Genomic DNA, 24,335 nt, shown 5'->3' with positions numbered 1-24,335 from the left:
GTGTCTCAGAAGCACCTTGCTGGAACCAATGCTGGTGAACTGCAAGATGTTTATAGGAACATCTGGTGTTAAGATACGAGTCCTAGTTCCATGCAAAACTTGACAGACACACAATCATCGTCAGTGTCGTTGTGTCTGTTGCTCAGTTCGGTAAAACGATCTCCTTCATCGTCATCGCTATCATCATCATTACTGGTAATCGTCTTTGCCCGCTCTTCAGCACCTGGGGCGGTGACATGGCCCAGCGGTAGAGCGTCCACCACTTGTTGCAGAAGCTCGCGGCTCAAATCCGGCAGGCCACCCTGGTTATTACTGCGGTGTGTATTGTTAACTGTAAAATTCTACACGTTGTCTGCGTCACTCACAGTGGACGTTAAAGGCCATGTAGTGCCAACGGATCCAAATTTGGAAAAATTACATCGCAAAATTACTCAATTGGGACTTAAAGCTTTCGTGACTGCAGGAATTAATATTCTTTGGGTCTTTCGGTAAAGCCACGTAGCGGGAGAACTGCCTCAGCCTCAGCAGCTCTCCCGCTATATTTTTTCACCTGATGACGATTGCTTGTGTTGCGATCGAAACGTCGTGATATTGTTATTATTTGTATTATTATTCTTTCTACGCGGCTTTACCGAAAGACCCAAATAATATGAAAACTCGATTGTGATTACACACGTAGCAATATCGCCTATCCACTGTGAAACTACTGGAGACTGAAATATAGCAGCGCCTTCATTCGTAATAGCTCTGCACGAGATAAGAAGTCTCACCGCTGCACATTTACGACACTGTGGTAATAATAATACGAGCAGACAGACACGGTATTTACAAACCTGTATAGGGAACAACCCCTATGAGAACAAGACACACAGCTGGAAGAGGACGGGGAGGCAAGCGGGCAGGAAAGAATGGGCACAACAGAGGAGGGCAGGAAGGCGAGCTGGAATGGCAGGCAGAATGGCGGGCATGCAGGAGAAGGAGGGGCAGGCAGAAAAGGGCAGAAGGGCAGGCAAGAGGCTTACCTGAAGCAGAGCAGAAAAACGTAAGAGAGTGCCAGGTACACGAGGGTCTGGAAGACAGGGCTGTAAGGCAGGGGAGGGGGCGCAGAGAGAGCGGGGGAGAGAGGCGAAGAACGGAAGGGGTGGGGAGGCGAGAGGTAGAGAGGCAAGGAGAGAGCGAGACACACGCACGCACGCACAGCGAGCCACACGCACGCACGCACAGCGAGACACACGCACGCACGCACAGCGAGACACACGCACGCACAGCGAGACACATGCACGCACGCACAGCGAGACACACGCACGCACGCACAGCGGGCAGGGAGGCAAACCGGCGAGGAGGCTAGAGAGCGGCAGAAGGCAAACACGCGTCCAAGGGTCTCGGCGCCGGTAACACGACGGCGCCGGCGCGCGCAAGTCATTATCAACGGCACACGCGCGCCAGCTCATCTGGCCACCCCCCCTCTCTGCGGGAGGTAATGCTCGTCACAGCGGAGAGGCCAAGTCTCGCGGAGGAGATGAGGCGGTGCAGACATGACGGGCGAGGCCGCTCCACTGCCTGTAAGCGGCGGAGGTGGCGCGCGCCGCTGTGTGCCAGTGCACCGGTGGTGCCGTTGCCGAGCGGTGTGTCCGCTCGACGCCGGGCAGGCGAGGGGTTGGGAGAGAGGGAGTCGGGGCGGGCACGGCGACAGGGCTTCACTACCTGAGCTCGTCCGTCTCCGGCACCTTGGTGTAGGGCAGGATGGCGCGCACGCGTCTCCGATCCTCGACCGGCTGCACGCACAAACACACACAGACATAAATGCGCACAGCCCATTGCAATTACACATACGCACAGGGGAACAAGCTCACGAGAACACGAATATCCACACACAGCGGTGTGTGTGGTAGGGTTGTATGGTAGTGGTGTGTGTGTGGTAGCAGTGTGTGTGTGTGTGGTAGCAGTGTGTGCGTGTGGTAGGGGTGTGTGCGTGGCACGGCGTGCGTGTAGCACGGTGCGAGTATGTCAGTTCGGGGGAGTTGTGGACTGCGGGAGGAACCTCAGGAGGGGGCACGGGGTAGAGGAGCTGCTCCCCCTTGAGCAGGCAGGACACGTGGCTGTAGTAGCCGATGAGGTCGGACAGAGAGGAGAACCTCCGCCCGCCGATGTAGTAGTCACCGCACATTGCAATGATCCTGCGTGGGGGCAGCACGGGGACAGAGGGTGGGGGGCGCAGGCACAACGACCGCACGGTTCACACTGGGCAGCAGGGTGGGTGGCAGCACGATGATGGCGACGCTCATGCCCCGCAGTCAGAAGGGCCTGGTGCAACTGCATTTTATTCTGTCCAAAAGGGCCCATGCCAAAACACGCTACGCTGCTGTGACCCAGGCTGGGTGGGGCAGGGTAGTGAAATGGCAACACTTGCACCTCACAGCAAAAAGGCCCTGGGTTCGATTCCCGACTCAGGAGTTTGTATGTCTTCCCACACCCCCCCACCCCCCTCCCGTTCCGCATGGGTTTCCCTCCTAATTTCCATGTGGTTTTGTGGTTAGGACTACTGGCTTACACCTAGGAGGTCGTGGCATATCTCCCGGTGTGGGCACATTCTTTTCCGTGGTCACACGGCCTTGGAGTTGCGTATTGGCCGCTTGTTGCAGTTGTACGGATCGAGTCACAGTGGCCGCCCTGGTCAATACTGCGGCTGTATCGACCGTATAAACACGTGCTGTCCTCGTCAGTGGATGTGAAAGATCGCATTACGTCCTTCGCAAGAGTAGGCCAACATTAGTCAAATTACACCGCAAAGTACTCAATATACAGAGCAATCATCATCCTGACCCCCCCCCCCCACCACCACTGTGAAAACGTGGCAGGACCCTCCTGAAAGAGTCAAGAGTGAGGCTTTCCTGGGTAAACAAACGTTGTAAGAATAATTTGGGGGTAATATTTTAATTCGAACCACAACACCAGCGCAGGATGGGCCTACTCGTTTTGAACGACACAATAGGGAACTTTAACGTCTGCTTTGCAGTGGATGGGGTGTACTTGCAATGGTTAAGACACCCAAATTGACCACTAGGGCGGCCCGCCAGCATTCACTTTCTAACCGCAAGCATCTGCAACCAAGCGGCAAATGCGCCCCCCCGCCCCCCCTTGCTGGGCCGCGTCAGCACGGGCAAACAAATCGGGTCAGCGTGACAAAAGTACCACAACCCTGCTTACTCTCAGAGGACCGAGGAAATGACGATTATTAAAGTGATCATCTCACAAGCGAGTGTACTTCGTACACCATCACAAAGCGTACGCATTCTAGGTTGAGCTGACCTAAGGGAGAGACTCGATGCCAGCCACGGATACCGAGCACCACTGATAACGAAACGGGCAGGCATGGAGGTTGGCGTTGTGGGATTAGGGGGCAGAGATAACATCACTCAGCTACTGTTGTACAAAGGCAAATATCCACATTATAGCCTTAACAGACTGTTGGGGCAAGTGCTGTTAGCGAGCACCTATGAAAGCAGGAACGGCACACGAGGGGGTTGGTGACAAATACCACGCCCGGCTGCCTTTGTCTCCCCAGTTGCAATGTTTACACAATGCACCAGGTACTCATTTGAGGTTGAGTCGACTTAGGGGAGGCCCAGGACTGATTCAGATAATTGTCACTGGTGTTGGCCGTGAGTGGGAATCGAATTCGGGTCGCCTGGTCTGTAGCGCAGCATGCTAACCGCTACCCTACCGCTCCCCATACTCACACAATCACACACATGTACTCACAAACAATTACAGACACGTGCGCACACTCGCACACACGTGCTCACACGCACACAATCACACACTCGTGCTGACACAAAGACCCCCTATTTAGCCTTAATAGACTGTAGGGGTAAGTGCTGTTAGCGAGCACCGATGAAAGCCGGCACGACACACGAGGGGGTGGGTGGCCAACACGACGCCCGGCCGCCTTTGTCTCCCTAGTGATAATGTTTACACATCGCACCAGGTACTCATTTGAGGCTGAGTCGACCTAGGGGAGGCCCGGGACCGGTTCAGATAATCGTCACTGGTGTTGGCCATGAGCGGGAATCGAACCTGGGTCGCCAGGTTAATAGCGCAGCGCGCTAACCGCTACACTTCCGCTCCCCACACAATCGCACACACGTGCTCACACAAACAATCACACAAACGTGCTCACACAATCACACAAACGTGCTCACGCTCACATACACACCTGAAGTGGTTGACTCCGGTCTTGCCGAGGAAGGAGAGCACAAAGGATCCGGGCTGGCGGTCGCTCTCGCGCACGAGGTAACTGCCCGGGCGACTCGCCTGCTGCAGCCGCTCCTCGGCGATGGAGCGGTCCAGCTTGCCATGGTACCACCTGCACACACGGCACCACCACCACCATGAACGTCACCGCAAACAACAACAGGGGCTTTCCTCTACAGCGATCACTGGCAGCACCATCATCATCATGTTGCAATGACACCCATCAACGTTGTTACCGCCGCTGAACTGTCGCCACCAGCATCACCAATGACCATCATCTTTGTATCGCCACCATCGTCAGCATCAACGCTGTCACAAATGTCAACAACAACCTTGTCAGCAGCACCATCAAGACCATAACATGGCATTACCATCATCATATTACCACCACTGCCACCACCATCATCATCAATACATCACAATGAAACCAATACCAGACACGTGAAAATGTATTTGTCTTGATAACACAATTGATTCTATTTGTGTTCTCATCAAATAAATATTGGTCGCGGAGTTCAAGACGACAGAGCAAAAAAAATAAAATAGACATGCAATATTCAAATCAGCAAGAACTTTATTTTGTTTAAGGGCAGCAAGGTGGTGCAGTGGAGACACTCGTCCCGACAGTAAAAGAGGCATGAATTTCATTCCCGACCTCGGGCACATCTTTGTTATATTTCCCCCCTCTGTTCTGCATGGGTTTCCTCCCGGTTCTCCCCGGTTTTCTCCCATAGCTAAAGACACACACACCCGCAATGGAACCGGTACTTGGCCAAAACATCCCAATGCTGAAACATTACCTGAAAATTGCTCAACTGGGATCGCACAGAAGCAGCAGCAGCAGCGACATCGTGCCCCCTCCTGCGAAAACTTGACGGGACTCTGCTGAAGAAGGTCTTGAGACTTAGGGAGGCTTTTTTGGGTAAACAGGCAAAATAATAAAATAAAAATCAGGGCGCTGTGTGCAGGAAGGCCTTCCGCAGGCCAAAATACGTCTTCAGGAGGGTCCTACACAAGGAAATTCGGGGACTTCCTTATTGAGGGTTTTGTGTGTGGGAGGAAACGGAGTACCCTGAGAAAACCCACACACACGATAACACTCTCAAGTCTGCAAGGAAAGGTCAGCAACCTACTTTCTCTACTACCACCTCCGTTCCACCGTGCATCACATGAAAATGAGTGGGATCCGCCAAGCCTACTGACAAAGTACCGGATGGACAGGCTCATACCGCTAGCACACCTCTCATTCATAAAAGCTTGTGAATTATTCAACGTGTTCATGAATGAATGGGCTGAGCAACACGAGGCAGAATCACTGACTGCACCTCACATACATTCATTAATTATAACCTACAGACTAAATTCATCAATGATATCCTATGAACGAACCATCAGATGAGAAGGGACTGTCGTAATTTCAGCACAGCAGCAGTGTACTCCGTCTGTATTTTTGCTTGAGGCCAGAACAGCGTAGCCCAGCAGCCCGGCTGCCCACTCGCCCGCTCCCAGGTTTTCCTTGGCCGCGGTTAACGCGGTGGCCGGAAGGCGACCGCATCCTGTGTACGGTCGCCGCTTCCCCGTGGCAGCTCACGCTCCGGCCGAGGCGAATGTTCGCACACGACTCGGCCGACACTCCCGCTGCTGCTGCGCTTCTCTAGAACCGTCGTACAGTACTGGCCCCCCCGTGTGCGGGAAATCAGCAGCGCGGTGCCAAGACTGGTTACCTCCGTCGTGGAAATGTGGAATTTCCATCACAGGCTCAGGGCTGCCAAAGTCTAGAGTACAACTAATCGATCAATACAAGAGTCTCCTAGGCTTATCCAGGCGTCACTCAGGCCTCTCCTATTTGTGCGCTTATTGATAATGGACATTGCCAAAACTGTTGCTTGTTTTCTTTTTTTTCTTTTAAGGCCACAAGGTGACATTGGCAATTGTTTTTTGTGCTATTTTGGCTTGTTCACCACTGCCAACACAGCAGTATCACCAAATAATCAATCAATTCATTTCTAGATGGTGTTATTCAAAAATGCATCAAAGGGCATGTACATAAAATATAAACAGAGCATCCCCATGCGTAATCACTGACTAGAGATGTTTTGAATTAGCTTTCTGATGGTGTGTGTGTCTTTGCATTAGTGAGGAGCGACAGAGCAGCAGATGGCGCCCTGTGCTACAAACCCGGCGAGTTTGTTTCCCCGCTGACAGCCCACACCAGTGACAATTATCCTGAGCCTCCTCTTGGTGGACTCACCCCCTTGTGTGCCATGCCAGCCTTCATAGGTGCTCGCTAATAATAATTATTTACACTTGGAAAGTAAATGTAATTCGTAGATCCCAATGTATAACCGTGTATGGAAAGCAGGAAATAAACAAAAGCAGGGTCAACGGCCAGAGGTAGAGAGTACAGGACAAATTGAAGAGGTGAGTTTTCAAATCAGACTTACACATCTAACGACTCTAATTGTCTTATTAGCAAAGGCGTAGCGTTCCATAGTGTGGAAGCTGCACAGTGCCAAGAGCCCGATCACCCAAGCAACAGAGCCTTGGGTTCCGAGTCCTTAGCAGAAGGCAAGATCTCAGGGACCTCTCGTTGGCGAGTCAACACGGATCAGTTCATGCAGATATTGCAGAGCTAACCCACCGAGCACCTTGTAGGTCAGCAGCAGCAGTATCTTATAGTCCACTCGGTACTTGACTGGTAGCCAATGCAGAGACAAGTGAGCAGGTGTGTGTGATGTGCTGCTCGCGAAACGGTGTGCGCATAGGGACTCTGGCAGCTGTGTTCTGAACGAGCTGGAGTCTAACCCAGCCCCTCACTCGGAATCCCAAACAGTCGTAATGTGTTACAGTCATCAAGTCGGGCGAACACAAAAGCATGGACTGGTCTCTCTCAGTCATCAAGTGATAGGAATCGACGCAGCCGGGCCATATTTATAAATGGATTAATGGACAGGGACTGGTCAAACTGAACACCAAGATATCTGATCTCCTGCGATGGGCAGACATCGTGACAATCCATTGACAAACCTGGCGAACCAATTGTAGTGAGCTGTAGAGGGAGGGCGGCCGATGAATATGGCCTCAGTTTTGTCAGCATTTAGTAAAAGAAAATGTTTTCTTGCAGCAAAGTAAAGAGCCTAACTGAATGCAAATTTGCATGTCATCAGCACAACAGTGATAAGATAAGTGGAAATGTTGTAACAAAGTGCCCAGAGGTGCCATGTCAGCATTGAACAGGGAATGAAGAGGTACATATCCTTGCCGAGTACGGCAATTAATCGGTCTGATTAGAGATTTAAATCCACGGAGTTTGCTTGGACAGTTTGTATGTGTGTGATGGGAGGATTGGAAGATGGTGTGAATATGGGTGTGTATCTTGCCGGGGGGAAGGTACTGGATAGGATTATTCAACATTCCCTTGCTAGGCATGCAGAGAGGCTTGCAGAGCCCCAGTGTGGTATTAGACCAAGGCAGTCCTGCACAGGTACCATTTTTATTATTTGGTTCTTTCGGTTAAGTCACGTCTAAAGATAAAATAATAAATTAAATAATAGCATATTACGACGTTTCGATTGCAACACAAGCAATCATCATCAGGTATAATGAAATAGCGACATAAAATCTAACCAGAAAACTATAGACAGACATATTAGTAGACAGATATCACCAAGATACATAGAGAGAGCAACACAGGTAACAGATCTTGGTGATATCTGTCTACTAATGTCTGTCTATAGTTTTCTGGTTAGATTTTATGTTATTATTTAATTTATTATTTTATCTTTAGACGTGACTTAACCAAAAGAACCAAATAATAATTCCTGCAGTCACGAAAGTCCTAAAATTAAGAAGGTACCATTTTCTCTGTTTATCTGCTCCAGCAGAGGCGAAGGGAATTCCAACATGACCTACACATCTCTGCTTTATTGACCTGATCAAGGCCTAGGACACCATCAATAGGCCAGGGCTCTGGGTTATTGTTTGTGCATTCAGAATCCCTAACCCTTTGCTCAAAATAATTAAGGGCCTTCATGATAGTGCGCAGGCCTAGATAAAGCTGCATGACCAAGAGTCAGAATAATTTTATGTTCACCTTGGGGTGTGACAGGGATGTCCTCTGGCCTCTACACTATTTAACATCTTCTTTGACTATGTAGTTCGAGAAGCTTTCCATGGCTTTACTGGTGGAATTTCCATCTGATACAGCTGCGTAACGCTGCGTGGAAGCTACCCGGTCTGTCACTCCACACGAAGCTTTGCGTGTTCTCGGCCAGTCATGCCCTCCCTTCTCTATACTTGCAAAACGTGTATCCCTTTAAAAGGAACATCTGCTGCGGTTTGAAACATTCAGGCTGGCCTGCCTACGATCCATTCTGGGTTTAACCAGACTAGATTGTGTGAGCTCACAAACCCTTGAAAGATCTGGCCACAATTCCATGGATGAGTTCCTCCCGCAGACTAGGCTGCGTTGGCAGGGTCATGTAGCCCGCATGCCCAGCTATCGCATGCCAAAGCAGTTTCTGTTTGACCGGATAGGGGGGCTAAACGGGTGCGGCACAGGCTAGAAAAGAGATGGGCTGATACGGTACAAAAGGATGTGGAGCCAAATAGACTTGCCGATGACTGGTACCGGCAGCGTCAAGATCGGCCTCTGTCGAGGAGGCGAGTGAAAGAAACTTCTGGGCAGGGGGAGGCAGTCACCATCCAGGAACGGAGGGCGATAGAGTAAAGCTCAGAACAACCAGCGGAGCGCGCCAGGTGTGCTAACATGCAGCAAGTTCGCACAGTGGGGACCATAGACGGCGCATCTGCCAGTCATCTCAGTCCGTTAAGGCACGCGGAGGCAAGCAGGCGAGGAAACCCACCCAAGAGCTGCACCCAGACACGTGTGTGTCTGAAGGCTCCATCAGAAACGAAGCTGCACAGCCTGTTAAAATTACCCACGTAATCGCCTCCCACTACAATGCATCCATCTCCACGCACCCCCCCCCCCCCCAAATCCACAGCTCCCGGTGCCTCCCACCCCCTAGGATCACGAAGATCACATTACGCCCAGAGATCACAGATCAACATGGCATTGGCCATACCACAGCCTGCGAGATGGCTCAGAACGTGGGGTTCATGAACCTGTCTGTGCAGACCTCCAAGTATTAGTTCCACAAATGTGCATGGTTTCTCCGGATACTCTGGTTTCCTCGCACACGACATTAAAAACATTATTAATTTACATTCATACAGTATATATCTTAACCCTAACATGCATGTCGAGAATCTTAATTCAATGATTATTTTCCAATCCCAGACTCCGTCTGGATGATAATACAAATTATCTCTGCTGTGTTTCACTGCTACACCATCATATGGCTTATCAGTGAACACAGCAGAATAATTTTAAAAAGATAGCAATATCATAGTGCCTTACATTCATCCAGGAAAGGCTCTTGGAGTCTCAAGACTCTTTTTACAGGAAAGACCTGAATTTTGCATGTTCGACTCATTCCTGCTAAAGATGTCTCATACCGTATACACGTTTAATAATCTCTTTGTTCTTTGTTGTTAACATTTACTTCTTAATCGAGTGGCAAACTTCTCCTTCGAAATGGAATTTTCTGGGTCCGGTTTTGTTTACACATCGCATTTTATTTCCCGTTCCACTGTACACTTGCTCCCAACAAGGGCTCTGCATTCAAAGACTCTTCGAGCCCCAACAGGCATACTCCAACCTGAACGCAATGCGTTCGTCATCAATACTGCGCCCTTGAAATGGGAAAAAATATTTTTGTAACTAGCGACGTTTCAGGCAGCAGCCCTCATGAAGCATAGTGCATGATAAATATGTTGACTTTATTCTATTTGTACTTGTGCACCGCTGCAACCCTAACCTAGAATAAAAGCCATCTACCCAGCAATCTACCTCTGATTAGCAATCACTTGGTCCGTCTCCTTTATTTAACCAGGAGATCAAATAAACCCATCGAGACTCATGAAACAACGTTGCCTCTTTTTGCAAGGGCGACCTGGGTTTAATTGTGAACTCTAAAACAGTCACCGTTGGCAAAGTATTCATCGCCATTGAGCAGCTCGGTGCTATCTGACCGTCCGCGGGCGCGCCACGCCACTCCACCATCCGGCCACGCACGCGGGCCGTCGTCCAGGTCTCTCGCTCCCCCCACAGACGCACGCGGCAGGCGACCCAACTCCTACCTGCAGCAGTGATGTACTCTGAATGGCGGCTCGTGAGAGTTCAGCGTCAGGTCCGACATGCTCAATGCGCGAGTGCGGCAGTGGCATGGCTCGCAAGGGCACCGGCGCGGAACCCCCAACGGTGACTCGTCGGCTCGGTCAAACGCTCCCTTGCTCGCTCGCTCGCACGCGGGAGCATGGGGCCCAACCTCACGTGCTCGTCCCCGTACCGCCCACGCCACCAGGAAAAAATAATAACTTTCCGCTCACGTGCACCGGTGCTCGCCGACGCCACCGCAGCGGTGGCGGGCACAGTTCCGGGGACGCCGAATCTCGATGGCACGGGGGTCCAAACGGCCACGCGGCCCGCGCGAAGATCCGAGTCTAACCGTCGCTCCGCCGCAGGGGTTTGGTGGTCGCCCCGCTCGATTTTTCAGCGGAGTCTCGCGATGGCCGCGATGCGGTGAAGGAATGCGCAGCTGGCGATGCCGCGCATTCGTTAAGTGGGGAATGGGCATGGAATTATTCGGGCCCCCTCCCCTCCGAATGATTAGACAACATTTTTCACGCAGGGAAAGAAAACGCGTGGCACAGCATTCGTCTACTGAGCGTTAGTCCCTAAACTGTGGCATGAGAGTATTAGCCCATAAACTAGGAATGAGAACATTAGTTTATTTCTCTTTAATGACGGTAGTTGCTTTTAAGGTGACACGAAAACACATAACCGGTGTCCCACAAAAAGGCTACCCGTCTGCCACACATTGGCATTTAGCTCCCGAACATATTGCCGTATGCAACCATAGAATAGAGCTTCAGTCCATAAAGTGGAGTGAGATCATTTGTTGCCAAGCTGTGGAGTGAGTAGCCAAGAATTGTAAGCAAGGTTCCCCTATGTCGCTGTTTTTCCAGTAAGATTGAAAACATATATTTATGATCTAGCATTCTGATATTTTACGACTTGTTTTTCAGTCTGTATTATTTCTCACATGTTGCCGCTTCCTGCGGAGTTTTCACACATGCCGCTTGTTCACATTTTTTTCCGATTTATCTCTTTGCAAATCTTTGTAATTACATTTTTAGGAGGAATTTTGAGATGTTCCTTTCGTGAAGGCGTGACAAGATAACTATTTATTGATCTGCGTGAGGAGGGGAGGGAGGGGCATGATTTCATCCACGAATCGATGATTTGCCTCATTTGTCCCGAAGTGTCAACAATGCATTGGATGCACTGCCTATCATTCTCGAGACGCAATTACATGTAGACGATACATACATCAGACCTGCTTCGAAACGCTTGCACCACCTTCCCGTCACATGCTACGTTCCTTCCAATCACTGGCCTAAAGAAAACCACAAATTGCATAACATTTGCATGAAAAACCAAGAGAAACAATTGTTATGTGCATATTCTGATACAGAAAGAAGAGTGTTATTTTTCATTACGCTTGTTCACTCATGCAAATCTCACACAGTCTGAAATATTTTTCACGAGAGTCCTGCCACGTTTTTTGCCGAGTAATTTGCAGTTACTGTACATGTAATAATTTAACATTGGAATGTTTGGCCAACACCAATTACAATGTATGTGTTTATTTAGCTACGGGATGAACTGGAAACCAGAAAGAACACACGCAGAACCAGGGGAGAACATACAAACTCTAATCAGCAAGGTGCCCGAGTCTGGAATTGAACCCAGGAATTTCTTGCTCTGAGGCCACATCTGTGTTACCACTGCACCGCCCTGCCACCCCATATTAAACCTGCCGCCCCTATAATAACCTTGATGCCCCTATAATAACCCTGCTGAACAGGGTGATTTGTTTATCAGTGACTTCTTTGCCTGCACACCCGAGTTACATTTCACCAGCGGTGGACAACCTACGAACCAGGACTTCATTTCAAACGGCCTGAAAGCCACATGAAACCTACCACCTTGAAACTGGCTGCAATGATAAGTACCCATCACTACAATCACCTTAGCCGCACCAATCGGGTACTGGAGGGAAATTTGTTTGATCTCGCAGCAACAAAGTCAAAGTGATTTCCCGCTCCACCGAGCATCATCACAACGGTGCTCATCTCCTCTTTACAAGCACGCTGAGCCAGTTGCCGATATTCCACATTCCTATGGTGAGGTGAGTCTTATCAATAAGACATTGAGTATGTATTGGACAACCACCTAACAATCGTATGTTCCTAATGTCAGCTGTCACTACAAGCTGCCCTTGTAGTAAAAGATGTGATTTGAATTTCCGATTCGATCTGCAGTAAGGAAACTGTTTCCCACCGCCGCATAAGGTTTCCCCAACTCCTCCTATTCAACGCGTTAGTCAGTGACACTGCTCGCTTTTAAGGAAAAGCATATGACGAGGCGACGTTTTGGGAAACGGCTCTTCTTCAAAGCGCATAGAATAACATTGCACTCCCCACTATTGTGGGGCGCGGCGATCTTAGACGCGCGGTGCGTGGGATACACGCACAGCGGTTACGCCCCCGGCTAGGATGGCCGGAAAGGAATCGCTTTCCTACGCCCACGCACGCGTGAGTGCGAGAGAGAGAAACGTAGAAGCGATACATTTCGCTCGAGGTTCTGCAACCGCCTCGTGGCACCTGCTCTTCGCAATGCAACCAAAAAAAACATCGTTGTGAAAGCTGCAGCATTGAGAAGAAACCTTCCGTTTTTAAAATAAAAGTAAACTAAAAATTAACGTGCGATGCTGCTGCTGTGGTGGCGGTGTTGGCAGCGATGCACAAGCACAAACAACAATAATGAAGAACACTGCCCTGCAGGATAAACCATTCAGAAATGTTGCCAGCAATGGCCCTACTGCAAGGTAGAGAAGGGTCATCTATTGTCAAAAACATTTTCCTTCTAGGGCAGCGTTATGGACGAATGCGCCGAGTTTGTTATTTCTCTTGTTTGTTGCAATATTCTTTCGTTTTAAACCGAAACAGAAGCCGGTCTTTGATTTGTTTTGCTCAGCAAGTACTCGATGGTGTGATGCAACTGATCTGGCAAAACAACGTAGAAGTGTGCATTGCACTGTTTTGGCCAGTGCAGCTGATGCAATACAAAACAATTCAACACATTCATAAATCACACTGTGGACTTAAACGAAAAAAAACATATACGTCCGAAACATCGCCTATGGCCATTCGCATGGCACACCGATGTGCAATGCAGAAGGCCCACTGCCCGAAACGTCGCCTATTTTTTTTCTTTTAAGGCCACACACAGTGCTTGTGACGCAGAATGTGTCCAGTTGCTTTCGTTAGTTGTGCCTTGTGCACAAATTGACGTAGCACAAGGTGCCACTGACGGGCATGCACATTTCCTCCTGCATGCTGCGAAAGCTACCCTCCCTTCCGTATACAGAGAAGAAAAACCCCAAGCACTGCTGCAGAGAGCGAGAGAGACTACTGGGTCTTGATTGGGGTGGGCGGCGATTTTCTACAGATACGATGGAAAAAGTGTTGCGCATAGCAAGTGTCACGCGACAACGGTAGGGTTTCTGGCGACCACCGTCTGGACTCACGCGCTTCCTTAAAGGGGGCGACTCGTGGTCAATTTACTCGTCACAAGCCAGGAACGATCGAGGGGATTGGGGGGTGGCAGAGTTCAGGGGTCGTCTGTAATCGAGTGGATGGCGGTAACGACGGCGAGCATGCGTCTTGTCAGAAGGGCGGGCGGGCGGGCAAGGGGGTAGAGACTCAACCTCGACCCCGCCGTGCGTGACCGAGATAATTAAATGACTGACGGTCACAAAAAGAAAGGAAAAAAATGTATAAAACTTCCATTATCGTAAGTGGCTGCTCGGGTTTGAGAAAATGTTTGACAATCGAGTCTTTAACCCATGCACTCAAGGCTCCACCGCAGCAATAATACAACTTTCTGTATCAATAATTAGGCTGCGGCCAGCCGCACAATCGTAGCCCTGAATAACGTGTACACGTAATTTTCAAAGCCAAAGCGATTTCCTGCTGGAATGAGCAGAGGCAGCAGTCATCATCTTTCCATTTACCGCCCTCAGCCAGTGATGGACATCCACGTTCATATGGCAGGGGCTGATCTATCTGTACGACAACCACGAATTTCCCACAAAGTTGTAATAATTTTATTCATCCTGGAGAGATGTGAAGGGCTGAGTCAACCTCCCCCACCAACCAGGATGTGAACTCGCGACCTTCCGATTGCGAGCCGCTCGCTCTGCCGCCGAGCCACCTGGCTGCTTGCACGGCGATTACGAGTGCACGTGTTATGAATGTGCTCGGAATTAATTGGTGACCACCATTCACCAAGAGGTGTTCGAGTCTGCTGTGGGAATATATGGCGGGCAGCAGAGGACCAGTGCAGCAAAATCCATTGTTCTACCGTACTTCTATGCTGCCACGTCCACGCTCCCCACCGCCACCTTCCCGCACACCGCCCAGTAGGAGGTAGCATTATCAAATAATCCCTGCGACCCGTGCAGCATGGGGATGGCTTTCATCCGGCAGCGGACTGCTGTGTGGTGGGGTAGCAGACGGCAGTTCAACATAATCCATCGTTGTACTCTGCCTCTGCGATCCCTGCCGTGACCATCCCCGGTACTGCCCAGCGTGAGGAAGTACGGTCAAAACAACCCCCTACCCCCCCCCCCGTGACCCAAAAGGGGTTTGGTCGAGTGACTGTGTCTGCACGTGTGCCGCGGTCGTCCTGCCGTTGAGCGGGCGCGAGATGTTGTGCGTTCTCCGTTGCATAACTGTCGGCGTGAGCGACAGCAAACGGGCAAGTGCAACAGGTTCGGCCACAAAACCCTGGGACGAGTATGCGGAGGGGGGAGGTGGAAGGGGCAACAATTTCTTCTTTCTCCCCCCTTCTCGGCATGGCCGCAAGCAGCTGCCACATTGTTTCCATTCCAGGAAGCAGGGACTCCTTGATTAACTGCAGACAGTCAGTTTCCTCCGGGCGGGCTCCACCGCGGACCTGCCTACCCCACACACGCAGGGCCGGTATTTTTACGGAAGGTCGAGTATTAAAAAAAATGTAACCTATCAGCACGTCCCCTTCCGGGAAGTGCACTTTCTTTCACCCTCTGGCAGCAGCAACCCTGGGTTTGTTTTTCCTTAATCGCCCCCCCCCCCCCCCCCCCAATATGAGAGGAGGTGGACAATGTTATCGCCCCGTGTAACGGGGGACAAAACCTGGGGGCGGTGACGTTCCAGAGCGGGTAGGGCGATCGCCACTCGTTGCAGAGGTACACAGTTCGAAACCGGCAGCCCGGCCCAGGTTATTAGCGCGGTGGTGCACCAACCGTAAAACACTATGACGTGTGGTCTGCCTCACAGTGGACGTTAAAGATTCGGTGACGTTATTCAAAGAACGGCAGGCCATTGTGTGCCAGCGTTACGGCCAAAATTTGCCATGTTTGAAAAATTACACCGCAAATTACTCAATTGGGATTACACGCACAGAGCAAGATATCCCCCTCCTGTGAAACTACTGCAGACCTGTCTCTGAAGCATAGTGCATATTTACAGGACAGCCCTGCACTGTAAGAATGACTGAGCGAATACCAAATGTACAAATTATTATTAATGCAGTGATGGGTTCAACAGACATGCAGTCACTACTCATGGGCAGAAATGACATCGCCCACTGAATAACAAATGAAATAATCGTCATGAAGCTATTTCAATGTAGATGCAATGCTACGTACCGCTCTGCAACTGATATGAATCTTTGCAAACCTGCAATGCATCGTAATGTATTCAAAATTGCACTTTATGGAAGTGTTGAGATGCAAAATAGAATGCATCTTTATGTAAATAAATATTCAAAGCCATTTTCTCATTGCACCCGCACCCACCCTCAAACCTCTGCTTCGTGAGCACCAATTAGGCTGCAATTAATTATCAGCACCAGCGGTGGACGCAAGTCAACGAGCAGAAATCGACTGGGTCTTTGCGCAGAGAAACAAACCGACACCTCTGCGCCTTTGTGTGACAGTGGCACACTGCAGATTTAGCTGCGCTGTAGCAAGGCAATTATTGCATTACGCACACGCACACTGCTGCTACTCCCAGCTCTTGCTGCCCACCAAACTCGGCTTTAATTTCACGTATATATTTCCTTGATATTACTAATACGTTATTTCTCAGTCTGTAAACTATTGTGTCTTCTTCGTTTTGCTTCAGAACAGAGGAGGTAGGCGGATATTAGAAGATTTGGAGAACAGCATTGGGTGGAGGTGGCATGTGATCATAAAAAGTGGGAGACATTGGGGGGGGGATGCTGTTGCCAAAGCAATGGGATGTTTATCTTCGAGAGTTTGCCATTAAAGGTCGATGTCAAAGCCACTCAACCACTGGATCATCGTCACTTCATCCCGTTCGCTCGGCCTTCTTCATCCACCTTCTAGCCGTCACGAGGGACAGTCCACAACAATGTGGGCAGCTGTCTGCTGGGCAGCTCCAGTCGCGTGTAGGCACACAAATCAAGGCGGTGCGCTTCTGCGGCTGTCTGGAACGCTCTTCCTTCCGATGTTAGGAAACCACTGGAGCTATGCACTTTTAAATCTTTTTTGAAAACTCATTTTTTTAACACTACTTTTTGTGTTTAGCTTGTTGCCCGTCCCCCGCACCTCCGATTAGCGTGGTTGGCCACATACGGTACGAAATAATTTCCATGTACATGCATGCATCAGCATGCCAAGACGCCCACTGCCACACACCCAGTTAAGTCGGTCCCAGGCGATCTGGCGATCTGGTGCCCATGTCGACGTGTGAGCCAGTGGGGTGTGAAACGAAAGAAACCGGTGTCTATGTCTACGCTGCCCTCATTATATATCGTACTGTACCACTCATTACTCCGTTCGCTATTGTTTACTTTGTGTGGCGCTATTGTAACCATCATCATCATATTTCTCGTGCAAATGAAATGTGTATCACTTTGCAGATTGCGACAGTTGTCGTGCTGCGGAGAGAAAAGGCAAATACCACACAGCACACGCACGGCTCTCTTTGTCAATCCCCTACTGGGAGAAGGCCTCCCCACGCCATGAAGGCCGTGGGGTTTATTTGACCATACCTCACCGCCGTGATCGGGGAGCGTAGACGTGGTCGTGTACAGTACAAAAATGTAATTTGCTGCACTGCCCTCTGTGGCCCATGACATAGCCCCACTCCCAAGCAGCACCGACTGTGCACGGGGTTTGCACATCCAAGCACCATCCAGGCTCAAACCAGCTTAGCTCCCATGATCTGATGAGTGATGTCATCATAAAGCTCCCCCCCCCCCCCCTCCACTATAGCAATATGGAATTCCTCACATTGCCTAACTTTATCATTTTCCATGTGGACTGAAACACACTACTTGTCAGTAAAACATATTTTACGTTACTCCTTGTCATTTTGGTGACCCAGGTCCCGCGTGCATATCAGACTCTATTCTCGTGCGAGTTCTCATCTGCTTCAACTAAAAAGAGCCGAAACACGCAGTGGCTGCATCTCGCAAACCAAAGTGCCATCGCCGTCTATACCTGGCCGCGTAGCCCACCGACAAAGACATAGGTCCCCCGTATAGCCTCTAACAGACTGTTGGGACAAGTGCTATGAAGGCTGGCACAGCACACGAGGTGGTGGGTCGCCAGCACCACGCCCGGCCGCCTTTGTCTCCCCAGTGGTGACATTAATACATCATGCCAGGTACTCATTTGAGGCTGAGCCGACCTAGGATAGGCCCTGGACCGGTGCAGATTATTGTCACTGGCGTTGGCCGAGAGCGGAAATCGAACCCGGGTCGCCGGGTACATGGCGCAACACGTTAACCGCTGCACGACCGTCCAATGAAACAAGTAACACAAATCATTTAAGACCAACAAACGCACCGGGGTCATGGCGTTTCCTCACAACGCTCCTTTTCCAGCCGCATTTGATTTACCAAAGCAAGGCCTGCAAACGGTTTGCCTGCTCGAACGATACGAATGCAAGTTTTGTTTGAGTCGTGTACACGTGCGGCCCTTGTTGTGTTGATCCACTGCTGGACAAGGGCCTCCCCGGGTCATGGGGGGGGCTACGTGACCACACTCCACCACTGTGGTCTTTGCGGATTGATGAAGGGTCGCAGCCCAAGACGATGGGAGCATAGACCTACAGTACAAAACAACAGATTTGGCTGCACTGCCCTCTGCTGCACAACCACGTAGCCTAACCCAAGTGTGCAGGTCGTATAGGTTGCATATGGCTATATTAGTCATGCCTCCATTTAACTGTTATTTAATGCTTAATGTATTACATCTTTTAGCTTAGAACGTTGTGTGTGCATTGTTTTACTTGTGTTCAACGCTCTTAGGGGCCATCCATTTAGTACGTACGCAAAAATCTGTCACAACTTGACCCCTCCCCCTCCCTGTAGGCACGCGGACTTTTACCCCCCCCCACCCACCTGCGTACGAACGCCTGACACACCCCCCCCCCACCCCCCGAATCCTATAGAACGGACGGTATTTAATCCACGCAGAAATGATCAAGGATTAATAATATGAACGTGTTGGTGCAAACAAATAGTCTACCGCCGGACTATCTAATTTGAAGGCCAATGTAGGCAAATTATTATCGAGGCTTCACCCCCTCCCCCCGTTTCATATGCGCACATTGTCAGTAGCCCCCCCCCCCCCCGTACGCAAGCGAACGCATTTGGGTTAACCCTCCCCCTCCATGCGTACGGACTAAATGGATGGCCCTTACTTAATTTAGAACCAAACTGTTTGTGACCCAGGTTTCCCATGGAAAGAAAGTAACTTTATATTCCCCATTTGACTCTCACCTGGTTTAAAGGTCTCTGTGTTTGTTTTACTCCTCTACAGGGGTGTCTCACCATCGCCATCATCTATTCAAACGATTAGTAATTGTCTTCATCACCATCAGCTCTGGTCGCGCCACTGCCGGATAAATGCCCTCTCCCCCAAGCCGATACCAGCCGACGGTCCCGCAAAGTAATTCACGTGACTTCTTTCGCACCGTACGGTAATAATCCCAGCCAGTCACCTGGGCACGAGTGAATGTCATCGCTCCAATCTCTCTTCCAGACGCGTTCCCCTCTCCCCGGCTGCCACTCCGTTGTTGTTCTTGATCGTGGGCCATCAAGGGTCGACGGCGCGTCCCTCTCTGCCCATACCACGAGCAGTCAACGTGTTCTCGAATCCACGTGTTCCTCTTCCCGTCTCTCAACGTAATTCCAAGGACCTGCATCGCTCCGTGCTTTGGATTCTTTGCAGTTTTTGTTCCGTTTTTTGTGTTTGTTAATTGATGACCATGTTTCCGAACCGTAGGAGGTGAGGGCCGCTTCTCTTGTTTTAACGAAGACCAGTTTTGCTCTTCACGAAAGTTACAACAACCACAAATCACATCTCAACGTGTGATTAATTCGTTAAAATATTTCACCTGGGAAATCCTTGGAGATGGGACATCTCGTTTGCGAGGGGTGTCCAGGGGATGTCAATTGACACACACACACAGCGAATCAAAATGCGATCTCCACTTCAAACCACCTGGATTTTATTGGGGCCACCAAGCGCGCATGCGGCAGGCGCTTTATGCTGTGTGTGTGCGTGTGTGGGGCATCGTCGAATTCAACGCCATCAATTGTTGTACTGTACTTCTATGGGCCATCGGTGGAAATTCCTCATTCGCATGGGCGGTGAGCCTGTGAGAAAATGACCACGCCACGCGTTGCTGGCGTCCTAACAAAGCGGTACTCCTCGTTTATCGACCGCGGGGAGGTGGAGGATGATTGGGCTCGGCCTAAACAAGCACGCAATTGCATCGCGGCGCTAATGCGATGGAATGCACGGCGAGCCGCGGGCAACGGCCTCTCAACGCCCCACTCTCGCCGCACACAGACACCGATCGCCTCGGCAACTCGTCGCTTCGCACCCCCACGGCGACGTTGCCCGCAACTAATTCGGTAGAATCGGTCAACGACAACAAGCATTTACGTTGAGGAGACGAGGGGGGCCCTCTCCCGTATTCAACCATTGCGGGTGGGCGGCCGCGAGAAAACCTCGCGGGCGGCCACTGCGCGCATGCGCGGCCCCCGACCCGCCTGCGTTGACCGCCGGCGGACGCGCATGCGCTGTCGCCACACCCGCGGCTTCGGTGACGGTGGCCCGACAATGGCACGGTTGTTGGGTTGGAGGTGGTGAGTGGGGGGGGGGTTAGCGCTCACTGGTTCTGAGGCGGCGCCTCAAGCGGCACGTCCAGCTCCTCCTCGTCGAACTCCTGGCCGTCCTCCTCGCCGCCCGCGGCGGTCGACGACGCGGGGCCGTTGTCCTCGGCCGCGGCGCGCGAAGGCAGCGACGCGGCGAGGGCCGCCATCCCCGCCGCCAAGCGCGAGTCCCCGCCCGGGCCGCCGACTTCCGCCATCTTGGTGAGGGAGGGGGTGAGGGGAGTGGGAGGGTGGGGGGAGGGTGGGGGGAGGGGGTGGGGAGATTCCAGACCAGAGCGGTGGAGCGCCGAGCGGTGCGGGCGCATCGATCGCTCGGTCGCTTTCAGGGAAGAGAGGCGGAGCGCCGAGTGTATCGATTGGGGGGTGGGGGGGGGTAGACCCATCCCTACTCTTTGCCCACTTGAGCTATTATTGTCTGGCTGTGGTTGTGCCACCTGGTGATGGACGCTTGTGTTGCGCCCGAAACGTCGTGATTTTTTAAATTTTATTTTCACCTACGTGACTTTACCGAAAGAACCAAAGAGTATGGATCCTTGCAGTCAAGTTCAAGTTCAAGTTCATTTATTAGGTATAGCCCTGTGAGCCATTCAGCTCTTGAATCGGGTGCAACCGCAACAAACAAAAAACAAAAACATGAACAAAAAAACATCTTAAAGTGAATATGTGACTAAGTGCAAACAGAAAATCCAAGAAAAGACAGCAAAAATATTGCAGAAAAAACACCGTACACCAACGCTGTGTGCAAAAATCCCAGTGGGATGCAAGTCAAACAACAACAACCACAAGACAACTTAGATTAAGGCCATCAGTCTAACTCTGTACTACAACAACACAAACATGGCTAAACCAATACACTTTTCGAAATCACCAAAATAAAGCCATGAAGGCAATGAAAAAGCAATCATAGGAAAACTTCAAATCTAGAATCAAATCTAGAACTACACAACGACTTTGACACTGCCAAAAGCCTAGAGCGTGCGGACCTGCTGTATTTGCACAGTGCCACCTCGCGTTGTGACCTCGTCTCTCATCACAGCCACGGGCGCCTTTTTAAATCCTTTATAAAGTTCACTTGCTTGCTTGCGCGCTTACGACCGTGCAAATCTTTCGGTCGTTTTTTAACCCACTTCCCGTGATCCAATCGAGCTGACATTTTGCACACAGACTCGTTGTGCGTGACAATTTATTGTCGTTTCCAAAATTTTACACTTTTTAGGTAAAAAAAAAATAATTACCAATTGCTTAATGGTGGCAGGCAATCATCTGACCCATAGGTGGCAGCCATCTCAAGCCAGAGGACGAGAGGACTCTAGCCGCCACGCATATAAAGGATTTATAGTGAAAAACTTTGTTCTTACAGGTTAATTTTTTCACCACCCTGAATGGGTCACAAACGGCGTGGCTACAACACTAGAAGCTGATCGCAACGATTCAAGGGAAATTCTCTCACATGGAGGACGCCTTCACAGCCACCCCGAGACACATCATACCGTGGCGTTGCAGCGGTTTCTGACATGAACTTAAAATGTTATCTTCATTAGGCAATTCACGTTGAAAGAATCATACTTAAAAAAAAACACAAAACAATCTTGACTTAAAGCCTTCGTGACGGCAGGAATTCATATTATTTGGGTGTTTCGGTAAAAGTCACGAAGAAAGGTTGAAAGAAAAGAAAAAAAAGAAAAAACTACGTTGTTTTGATCACAACACAAGCGATCGTCATCAGGAGAAAAGAGGGGGAAAGCTGCTGATGCAGACTGTTTTAAAGGTTTCAAATGGGTGTAGCCCAAGGGTCATAAACGAAGTGGGCATGGCTAGTAATGTTAATGTGATAAATTAGCATGTTAATGTGAGAGATTAGCATGTTAATGAGAGAGATTAGCATGTTAATGTGAGAGATTAGCATGTTAATGTGAGAGATTAGCTTGTTAATTGTAGGATTGCAGAGCCTCTGCCGCGTTGGCGCGCGAGGTGGCTGTGTTAGTGTGAGACATTTAACCTGTTAATGTAAAATCATATAACCAAAAATAACATCGGAAGGTAGGGTGGGAACATCACAGCCAGTTGAGATTGAAACTGGTTAATAACGTCCTTCCAATGATTGCTCAGCTTGTACCCATCTTCTCGGTTGGAATTGTGTCTGTGGTTATAAATATGGATGGCTTCATGAACGAATCTTTGTTGATAGCCAGTGGGTTTGCAAAGTACCTTCTTCTTGGAGAAATCTATTTTGTGAGCCCACCGGATTAAAACAATGATCAGCCACGGCCGAGGTATTGGTCCTAGCGTGTTTCAGATCTGCCTTATGTTCACGAACACGGTCCGAGACATGTCGCTTAGTTTCCTCAATGTAACTACTGCCGCAGACACAGCTTAGTTTGTAGACGCCGGGGAATTGCATGTCAGGGATATTGTCCTTCACAGATAGGATCAGATCACGAATTGTATGTACTGTTAAATCGAACCTGGATCTTGTTTGCTCATGATTTTGGAAATATTTTGGTGACCCCTGCCATACATAGCAGAGACACATAGCCTGACAGAGACCCACAGACTCGCACAGAGACCCACAGACTCACAAAGAGACCCACAGACTCACACAGAGACCCACAGACTCAGAGACCCCATAGAGCTGCCTCGAGTTTCCCACCGTCTGCTCTTAGGTTTCCCCTCCCCCTTGACTCATGTAAACCACTCGAACTTGTCTCTCCGACCACGTCGGCAACACTCACCTGCCATGTCTATGGAATGACAGTAGAGTCAGCCTGCAGTGCGAAGGGACTAGTGGTCACGTGAGGCAATGACAGGGGAGTCAGCTGAGTACGAAAGGGACTGGTGGCTACGGGAATGATCGAGAAGGGAGCGTGGTCAGGTGACGGAAGAGGACGGTGAAGTCGACCGGTGGAGCATCCAGTCAGCGAGAATGATCGAGAAGGGGGGCGTGGCCTCGGTCGGTATATAAGGGGGAGATGTGCGGGAGACTCGGGGCTGTTGCAGTGACGTCTCCACCTGTTCAAGTGAACGTGTCCTCAATAAATAAACCATCTCAAGAAAAGTGTGTCATGTCGTCTTTACATCCGCAACACTCACCTGCCATGTTTTCTTCCCAACCTCCAAGTTGCTTAACTTATCCTCCCCCGTCCTGCACACGTGCCCCACCCAGCGCAACTGATTTTGCCGAATCCATATCTACAACTCACCTGCCCCATGTCCTCCTCCGGAACGTGTGGCTTCGCACGTCTTGACACGACATTCCTCGCATCTCCCAGTTGTAATTATCAGATGCCACTCCTGCACAATTGCCACACGTCGAGCTGAACACCCGAGCTTTAGTTGATATGCTTTGGCATTTTTCATCCCCAGAAGCTTCAATACAGACCTCCTCCGCCTTGGAATTGCTCAGAATGCTTTGCCTATCCGTGGCCACGTCACAGTTGCTGCCAGACACTGCCACCAACCACCATCAGGACTCCAAACGTGCGATGCTCCGTCATTCTTTTACGACGGTCTCATCGAACACGCACTGGGTAACCTTAAAGCAGTGGTTTTTTTTAACATTTACTGCAGCCTGCACCTCCTGGGGGTGCCTGCATGCTCGGCTCGTTTCTTGCGGACCTGTGTCATTCCACTGTTAGATGAAAGCCATCGCAAGCCACGTCAAGTCACAGCGATCGTTTTGACGACACTTCAC

The 24,335-nt window shown here is 50.3% G+C and overlaps 1 protein-coding gene across 4 annotated transcripts in view; it reads right to left on the bottom strand.

Annotated features, from left to right (window-relative positions):
- Positions 1–20,861, bottom strand: part of RASA1 (RAS p21 protein activator 1) — a 44,542-nt gene extending 23,681 nt beyond the window's left edge. For 2 of the 4 annotated variants that reach the window (XM_061571040.1, XM_061571041.1), the window contains exons 1-4: positions 20,645–20,861; positions 4,217–4,366; positions 2,042–2,177; positions 1,705–1,775 (exon numbers count right to left, since the gene is read on the bottom strand). In XM_061571040.1, the coding sequence (XP_061427024.1) occupies positions 1,705–1,775; positions 2,042–2,177; positions 4,217–4,366; positions 20,645–20,841 (554 nt within the window). In that variant the 5' untranslated portion in view covers positions 20,842–20,861. Of the gene's footprint in view, positions 1–1,022; positions 1,680–1,704; positions 1,776–2,041; positions 2,178–4,216; positions 4,367–20,644 lie in introns of those variants that run through there. The other 2 variants (XM_061571043.1, XM_061571044.1) reach the window with 2 other exon arrangements.
- Between the last annotated feature and the right edge of the window lie 3,474 nt (positions 20,862–24,335).

Source organism: Lethenteron reissneri, chromosome 46 (assembly GCF_015708825.2).
Source record: "Lethenteron reissneri isolate LAM-NWPU_2019-01 chromosome 46, ASM1570882v1, whole genome shotgun sequence".
Lineage (NCBI taxonomy): Eukaryota > Metazoa > Chordata > Hyperoartia > Petromyzontiformes > Petromyzontidae > Lethenteron > Lethenteron reissneri.
The sequence above is the reverse complement of the archived record's forward strand: the minus strand, read 5'-3'. Positions and strand labels throughout refer to the sequence as shown.